Here is a 9,437-nt window from a genome sequence, read left to right as displayed (position 1 = left end):
CTTATTGACGCTAGTGGTTCAGTAAAGGGAAGGCTTCCTTTAGGTGTTTTATAATAACAAATTTAGAACTGGAATCATGGGGTGCGGGTGGCCACGACACTTCATTCTTATGGCTTCTGACCCTCTCTTGCCCGGGACCTGCCCTCCAACGTCCTCCATTATTATTTTCCAACCCTTTGGCCCCGGGGACCTTGCTAGGGGTTGGCTAAGACTAGGCCCGCCTCCTGCTCAGGAGTCGCTGAGAACTACAGTAACCCCGCCTCCTCCCTTTCATGATTCGCTTCTCCTGGGTTCATCCCGCCTCTCCATGGAAAAGATTGGCTGCCTGGCCATCAGCGACAATAGCTCCTACAGGAGTCTACACCGTCTGTGTCTGAAGCTGTGCGGCACGGGCCACCATGGCAGTCACGGCGTTGGCGGTGCGGATGCAACTTGTGAGGGGCGTGAGGGCTATGCAAGCCCGAGGCTTCGGCTCCGATCGGGTATGTCCGCGACAGCGTCCGCTGCCCCCGCCCTGAGCGCGAATGCCGTCTTCCTCTCTACACCTTTACCAATGTCCTGTCTCTCTCCGCAGTCAAATAGCGCCGGCGCAGTCAGGGAGGCCGGTGGGGCCTTCGGAAAAAGAGAGCAGGCTGAAGAGGAACGATACTTCCGGTGAGGCCCACGGGGTCCGGAGTCCAGCCCTAGGTTTCTCAGAGCCTTCCAGGCCTTCTTAAATTTGCAGTCGCCCTACCCACCCCTCCCCGATGCCATGGGTCTCCCCACCCCCAGCAGAACTCCCGGGTCTCAGAACCCATTACACCCTCAGTCCTAAGCGCCCTGCTAAATAGTCCCAGGGCCCTCAACCCAAGTCATTTCCACCTGCGCGTCTCCAGGACTCTCAAACCACGGCCCAACTCTTCCAGAACCATTTACCATCACCACCCATGGAGTTCTTCCCAGGTCGTGCTAAACGCCCCCAGATTCTTTGCATTGTCTAGATCCGATGGCCCAATACTTGCAGACACTCTTGAGCTTGACCCCTTAGGCCACCACACATCACCCTTCTACGCTGTTCTCTCCTCTACAAGCTTTAGCTTTGCTATTCCCCCGATGGATGAATCCCCTGACTCTTCATACCCTCTCAGCTATTCCTAGACCTCCAAAGGTCTCCAACTCGGCCAGAGAGAGTGGGTCATAAGAGCTTAGTGCTCAGGGTTTGAAATTCCCTTCCTCACTTCCTGGAGACTTTCGCCCGGCTCCGCCCAGCTGGATAGATTTCTCTCTCTCAAGAGCATGGAATGGGCTGTGCCTCTATTTACATTTTTAACAACCCTGAGTTATCTTTTACTGACTTCTCTGAGGAACAGCATAGAATTTATCTCGTTTCTGCTTCTCCTTTGGCCTATCTTTTCACTTCTGCCCTCTCATCCTCACTCTTAAGAATTATCACCATGGCCCTGGCCGGTGAGACTCAGTTGGTTGGATGTCATCCCCTGCACCAAGAGGTTGCTGATTAGATTCCAGGTCAGGGCACAGGCCTGGGTTGAGGGCATCATACCCAGTAGGGGGCAGCATGCAGGAGGCAGCCAATTGATAATTGCACTCTTGCATCAATGTTTCTCTCTTCTCCCTTCCTCTCTAAAATTCAATAAACTGTTCTTAAAAAAAAAAAAAAGAGGAATTATCACCATGATACCTGCTATACTAGAAAGCCAAAGTACGGCTTAGAGACCATCTAATTGGGCCCCTATATTTTGGAAAGATGATGTCCAAATGTGACTGAACCAACATTTGAATCGTCTCTCTTTTTTTTTAAATCCTCACCCAATGATATGTTGTTATTTTGTTTTGTTTTTGTTTGTTTAAGAGAGAGAGGTAGAGGGAGAAAGAGAAACATCAATCAGTTGCCTCCCCTGTGGGACCTGAATGGGGATCAAACCTGTAGCCTAGGCATGTGCCCAGACCAGGAATCAAACCTGCAACTTTTGGGTGTACAGGACACGCTCCAACCACCTGGTTAGGGCTGAACTGTTTCTTTTTTTTATCCTCACCCGAGGACATTTTTCCATTTTTTGTTCAGGTAGAGTGGGAGGGAGAGAGAGGAATAGAGAGAGAGAAACATCGACGTGAAAGGGACACATCGAGTGGCCGCCACCCACACTACTAACAAGGCCGGGGACAAACTAACTGAGGCACGCGCCCTTAGCGGGAACCGAACCCCTCTCTGGACCACAGGCAGACGCTCTAACTGCTGAGCCAAACCAGCCAGGGCTGAACTGTTTCTTATTGAGACCTAAATTGTACTGCCAAGTACTGCCTGTGCAAGAGGCTCCTTCTTTTTTTCCCCTTCTTTTTGGTCTTTACAGTGGGCCATGTATTACTATAGGCAAGGAAAGTCCTAGATAAATTAGGATAGATTGCAGATATTTATCCTTTAACTATACGCCTTTGTCTATTCCCCGCTCATTTCCCCAAAAAGGGATTCTGTTCTCTTGGTTATTCCTCTAATAAGGCATTGGGGACTTACCTCACACCTCTCTGAAGTTCTCGGCTCTGAAGAGGAATCTAAAACGAATAGCTCATGAATGATGGAATTTCAGGCACTAGCACCAGAAAAACGGAGTCATTTTTGGTAATCTCCTAAAGATGGAAACATCTTAAGATGGAGCATTCTTTCACTAGTTGGACTTGAAGAAATAGAGGTGGATGACCAGCTAGACTCCCATGGGATTGGGAATCCTTTACCTTAGATATTGCAGGTTATGCTTAGAGATCTCTTTAGGGTAACGGATTAGGATTAAACTCAGCCATTGTTTACTTGTAGGGCTCGGACTAAAGAACAACTGGCAGCCTTGAAGAAACACCATGAAGATGAGATCACTCATTATACAAAGGAGATTGAGCGTCTGCAGAAAGAAATAGAGCGGCACAAGCATACCATCAAGAAACTAAAAGATACCGCTGGTGATTAAATGCACACCGTTCCCCACAGAATGGCTATATATTGCCCACTTCTGTGAAGACAGTTCTGGTAATTAATATGTCTGTACTGCCAACAGATTATAATAAATTGTGATTAGTGAACTGTGTCTGATACCTTCTACCATCTGGAAAGGGTAGGGGGACACAGTACTGGACTGCTAGAATGAATTAGACAGGGTACTTGGCAATAGGGAACTTGAAGATAAAGCACAGCATAAGTACTATACCACATGGGGGGAAAGGGGGAGGCAGGTGTTAACATAGGGAAAGGCCCTTTTCCCTGTCTGATATTAGTCAGAGGTTCAGAAAAAGTTTCTTGAAGGATAAACCCCAATCCAAGGTCAAGAGCAGCCTGGAAAACAGATGAATAATTGCTTAAAAGATAATTCAAGGACCCCTAGCTGGTTCTGCTCACTGGGTAGAGCGTCGGCCCTTGGACCAAAGAGTCACGAGTTCAATTCCGGTCAAGGGCATGTACCTGGTTGCACTTCGGTCCTCGGTCGTGGTCGGGGTCCTGTGGGAGACAACCAATCGATGTGTCTCTCATGTCAACATTTCTCACTCTTGCTCTCTCTTTCCCTCCTACTCTATCTGAAAATGAATGGGAAAAAAGTTTCCTCAGGTGAGGATTTAAGGAAAAAGAAAAAGGTAATTCAAGGAGCCATCAGTCCATTTTGCATTTATAAAAGGGATTAGAACTCTTCATATAAACTAGTTATTCTTGTTCTAATTGTCTTTGTGCCGATTGAGAAAACTGGAATTAGAAATTATGTATTGCCTACAGTTACTCAGTAAATTGGAGTTGAGATTTGGCATCAAGGTTTTTTGACTTCTAATCCAAGTCTATTAATAGCAGAGAATCAGAATTATATCTTAGGTTATATTTTGCTTCACCAAGTATGCTCTTCATTCAAATTAGACTTTAACAAACTAGTTATATAACTCCCCTAGGCAAAAAAATTGAGGTGATTTTGGAAACCATTAGCAAAGCATTTTCAGTTCAATAGATCATTTGCCTAGAATTACAATGAATCATTTGTTGCAAGACCCTATTACCTGTACACAAAGGCCTTGAGGGACATTGAACAATCCAGCAGCATCTAGGAACTGGTTAGAAATGGAAATGTTCAGGCCCCATCACAGACCTGTGTATTTAACACAAGTAGAGTCTCCGAGTCTCCTTCCATCACCACAATATAGTTTTGTTTTGTTTTTTCTCTATTGATTTTAGAGAGAGAGAAACGTCGATGAGATAGAACATCGATTGGCCGCCTCCTGCATGCCCTCTACTGGGGATTGGGCCCACAACCTAGGCATGTGCCCTGACCAGGAGTCAAACCAGTGAGCGACCTCTTGGTGCATGGGTCAACACTCAAGCACTGAGCCTCACTGGCAGGGCATAATATAAATGCTATTTGAGAATTTAAAATTTAAAGTATATTAATTATTCTTGTACAAAACATAAACTTTTTTTAATGTTTTTTAAAATTGATTTTAGAGGTGCTGTCCCTCCAGGGATCACCCTCGTGCCATTCCCTTCCCCCTCTCATTCCCTCCCCGCTCATTCCCTCATATGTATGTATCTCCTGAACTCCAAGGGACCCCACAAAGCTTGCAACCAGGGGAGCAATGTGCAGTGGCAGTTCATCCCTGCCTAACTCCCTGAACCTGTCTCCAAGGCCCCTTTTTCTCTGACTTCCTAGTGAGCCAAAGCAGCCCCACCTAGGCTCTCTTGTTGCTTCTTCTATGCCCTTCCTCATTTCACTGCCCTTTGTGTATTTTTTGCTGCAGCCAATAAATTCTTGCTTGCTTTTCTACACACACACACACACACACACACACACACACACAATTTTTTAATTAAATTGATTTGAGAGAGAAACATCTTTTTGTTATTCTACTTATGCATTCATTGGTTGATTCTTACATGTTCCCTGACAAGGGACTGAACCCACAACTTTGGCATATCAGAACCAAATGAGCTACCCTGGCCAGGGCTAACATTAACGTTTCAGAACATAGCATTCTGCAGGATACAATTTGGAAAATACTACACTGATTTATTGCATTAGTTTAAATTCTTTTTGTTTACAAGTAACAGAAACCAGCACTGGCTGGCTTATAGAAGAGAAAAAATAATTTATTAGAAGAACAGGGGTTATTGTTTCAGAATCTCAAGAAGATTTGAACAAACAAAACTTGGAAAAGGCAGGGACAGAGAATTGCATGAGCAGATCTGTCTAAACAACTTTCTAACCACCTGTGTCAGAATCACTGGGGCCATTTAAAAAAATATTTCAGTGGAATCTCACACCACGAAGTTACTTAATTGCACAACAATTTATATTTATGGAGCACTTACAATTTGCTCATTAAATCTCATGATATATCTGGCAAGTAAGTCCATACCATTAGTTTAACAATATAATCAAAATAACTGAAGCGGGGAACTGTGAAGTAACTTTTTCAAGGTTATACAACCAGGCTTGTGCTGAGCAAGGACTTTACTTCAGAACTCCAGGTCCTGCAATCTCAAGTTGCAGTTCCAGTGTAGTGGTTCAGCTGCCTATTAGCTCCCTCCTCAATGTGAGACTGGTCAGGGGCTTGCCTGGACATCTGTGGGTGGGCGGTAAAGGCAGAAGTTCCTGGCAGTAAATGTAGAAATGCCAGCAGTTGGCATTGCGTTAGATTTTGGCTGTGACACGAATCCCATCCTCAGCTTGTCAGTGCATGCCTATATGGTGCAAACACATTTGTAATAGAGCTGGGTTTGAGATTTTCACAACAGTAAATACAAAGTTGTAATTCTCAACCCAGACTGCACATTGAAATAACTGGGGAGCTTTAAAAGTAAGTTAATGCCGCCTGGCTGGTGTGGCTCAGTGATTGAGCATCGACCCATGGTCCCATAGGTCACCAGTTCAATTCCCAGTCAGGGCACATGCCCAGGTTGTGGGCCCAATCCCCATTGGGGGGCATGCAGGAGGCTGCCAGTTGATGTTCTCTCTCATTGATGTTTCCATCTCTCCCTCTCCCTTCCTCTCTCTCTAAAATCAATAAAGGGAAAAGGAAAAAAAATTTTTTTAATAAATAAAATAAAAGTAAGTCAATGCATCAGGACTGATTAAATCCAAATCTCTGAGAATGGGGCCTGGGCATGAGTATTTTCAAAAAGCTCCCTAGGTTTTTCCAATATGTGGCTGAAGTTGAGAACCACTGGTGTAAAGGATCCTTCCAGATCTGCATAAAGTATGGGCTCAGGTTGTTCACTTCATAAGGACACCTAATTGAAGAGACAAAAAGGACTGAAATTTAGCCCACACTGCACTCACCAGTGTACTCTAGTTTAGGATGATATTTGTTCTGAAAAAGTCACCTTTTGTCTCTGATTTCCACAAAAAGGACTCTGGGTCATTGCACTATTCTCAAATATGCATTGCTGCATAGCCTACATATTCCATTTTCAGATTAAAAAAATTGTTTTTCTTTATTGATTTTAAAGAGAGAGAAAGGGAGAGGGAGAGATAGAAACATTGATGAGAGAGAACATCAATTGGTAACTTCCTGCCCCCCGCCACTGGGGTTTTGGCCCACAACCTGGGCACGTGCCCTGACAGGTAATTGAACTGGTGACCTCTTGGTGCATGGGTCGATGCTCGACCACTGAGCCGCACTGGCCAGGCCAGGTTTTTTTTAAATGTATACATTAAATATTAACCCCTGTCCGGGTAGCTCAATTTTTTAGAACATCGTCTGGATCAGCCAAGGCTTCTCTGTACCTTTTTTTTTTTATCCTCACCCGAGGACATTTTTGCATTTTTTGTTCAGACAGAGCGGGAGGGAGAGAGAGGAAGAGAGAGAGAGAGAAACATCGATGTGAAGGGACACATCGAGTGGTTGCCACCCGCACGACCAACCAGGGCCGGGACAAACTGCAACCGAGGTACATGCCCTTAGCGGGAACCGAACCCGGGTCTCACTGTACCGCAGGCCGACGCTCTAGCCGCTGAGCCAAACCGGCCAGGGCTGGATCAGCCAAAGTTTCAAAGTCGATCCCTGCACCAAGCTTGTGGGTTCAATCCCCAGTCAGGGCTTAATCAAGAATCAACCAAAGGCCCAGCCAGTGTGGCTCAGTGGTTGAGCATTGACCCATGCACCGAGAGGTCACTGGTTCAATTCCCAGTCAGGGCATATGTCCAGGTTGTGGGCCAAATCCCCCGTGGAGTGCATGCAGGAGGTAGCCAATCGATGCTCTCTCTCATTGATGTTTCTGCCTCTCCTCTCTCTCCCTTCCTCTTTGTCTAAAATCAATACAGAAAAAATATTAAAAAAAAAAAAAAAAGAGCCCGGCCAGTGTGGCTCAGTGGTTGAGCGTTGACCCATGCACCAAGAGATCGCCATTTGATTTCCAGTCAGGGCACAGGCCCAGGTTGTGGGCCCGATCCCCAGTAGGGGGCATGCCGGAGGTGGCCAACTGATGTTCTCTCTCATCAATGTTTCTATCTGTTTCTCCCTCTCCCTTCCTCTCGCTCTAAAATCAATACAGAAAAAAAAAAAAAAAAAAGAATGAACCAAATAATGCATAAATAAGTGGGACAACAAATCAGTTGGGTCTCTCTCTAAAAATCTATTAAAAATAAATAGCCCTGGCCCTGGCCAGTTTGGCTCAGCGGTTAGAGCCTGCGGTCCGGAGAGACCCGGGTTCGGTTCCCGCTAAGGGCATGTATCTCGGTTGCAGTTTGTCCCCGGTCCTGGTTGGTCGTGTGGGTGGCAGCCACTCGATGTGTCCCTTTCACATCAATGTTTCCCTCTCTCTTCCTCTCTCTCCCTCCCACTCTGTCTGTACAAAAAATGGAAAAATGTCCTCGGATGAGGATTAAAAAAATAAATAAATAAAAAATAAAAATAAATAAAAATTACACTTAGCATCTACTGTATTCTGGGCATTTGATATACACTGGGAATACAACTATAAAATAATATAAGCTTCTGTCCTTATGGAACCCACAGCCCACTGGGAAAGACAAGTAGCTAAACAACAATATGGGAAGTATTCTAATGATGGTGAGTGCAGAATGCTTAGGGAGGATACTGGACAGGGACCACCCAGACCTAGGTCTTAAAGGGACCTCACAGTGGAAAAGGTATAACAGCAGCCAGGTAAAAGGGAGGGGTGGCATTCAAGGCTCAGTGACAGCTTTTGAAGAAACATGGGTTATTGGGGAATTAACAGTAGTTCAGCCTTTCCATCTGGAGCATGGAGGGGAATGATGGGGAAGGAGGAGGTAGTGTGGTTGAAGGTCCTACCAATCTTCCAAACGCTGGGTTGGCCACTTGTAAGCATAATCACTGACTTCTTTTTATTTTTTTAATTTTGTTTTTGTTTTCTTTTTTCTTTATTGATTTTAGAGAGAGAGGAAGTGAGAGGGAGAGAGAGAGAAACATCGATGAGAGAACATCAATTGGCTGCCTCCTGCATGCCCCCCACTGGGGATCAGGCCCACAACCTGGGCATGTGTCCTGACTGGGAACTGAACCAGCAACCTCTTGCTGTGTGGGCCAACACTCAACCACTGAGCCACACTCGCTGGGCTTTTAAAGGTTTTTTTGTTTGTTGTTTTTTTGTTTTTATCCTCACCCGAGGACATTTTTCCATTTTTTGTTCAGATAGAGTGGGAGGGAGAAAGAGGGAAAGAGAGCGAAACATCGACGTGAAAGAGACACATCGAGTGGCTGCCACCACACGACTCAACCAGGGCCGGGGACAAACTGCAACCGAGGTACATGCCCTTAGTGGGAACTGAACCCGGGTCTCTCCGGACCGCAGGCCAAGGCTCTAACCGCTGAGCCAAACCGGCCAGGGCCACTGACTTCTTTTTAGGTATAGTCCTTTATTAGAGCAGAAAACCCTAAAATAAGTGTCCCTTACTTCAAGGAATCTTTAACCCCAAGCACTGGAAAGGAACAAAAAGCTTGGGATCGGGCAAAGGAACAAAGAAGCATGGGGACACACATACCACTGCTTCACTTGGTGCCACCTGGCACAACCTCACAATTAGCAGATTCCACAGATATCTCCTTGTTCACACTCTTCTTTAATTGAGCTAAAATTCACATAACATAAAATTAATCATTAACCATTTAAAGTATAAAATTCAGTGGCATTTAGTATATTCAACATGTGCAAACATCACCTCTAGCAGTTTGAGATATTTTTCTCACCCGCCCCCAAATTTTATATCCATTAAGCAGTCACTCTCCATTCCTCCCTCCACCCAACTACTAGTCTGCCTTCTGTCTCCATAGACTTGACTATTCTGAGTATTTCAAATAAATGGAACCATATGAGACATTTTGTATCTATCTTTTTTCACTTAGTGTGATATTTTCAAGGTTAATCCATGTAGCATGTTTTAATATTTCACTCTTTGTTTATGGCAGATTAATATTCTATTGTATGGATATACAGCTTT

General features: G+C 45.1%; 1 protein-coding gene across 1 annotated transcript; it reads left to right on the top strand.

The window, feature by feature from the left end:
• The first annotated feature begins 346 nt into the window (after positions 1-346).
• Positions 347-3,066, top strand: ATP5IF1 (ATP synthase inhibitory factor subunit 1). The gene is made up of 3 exons (XM_036256630.1): positions 347-482; positions 575-654; positions 2,807-3,066. The coding sequence occupies exons 1-3, from the start codon at positions 399-401 to the stop codon at positions 2,952-2,954; spliced, it is 312 nt and encodes a 103-aa protein (XP_036112523.1). The 5' UTR covers positions 347-398; the 3' UTR covers positions 2,955-3,066.
• Positions 3,067-9,437: the final 6,371 nt, after the last annotated feature.

Source organism: Molossus molossus, unplaced genomic scaffold, assembly GCF_014108415.1.
Source record: "Molossus molossus isolate mMolMol1 unplaced genomic scaffold, mMolMol1.p scaffold_m16_p_12, whole genome shotgun sequence".
Classification (NCBI taxonomy): domain Eukaryota; kingdom Metazoa; phylum Chordata; class Mammalia; order Chiroptera; family Molossidae; genus Molossus; species Molossus molossus.
This window is presented reverse-complemented; position numbering and strand designations above follow the sequence as displayed.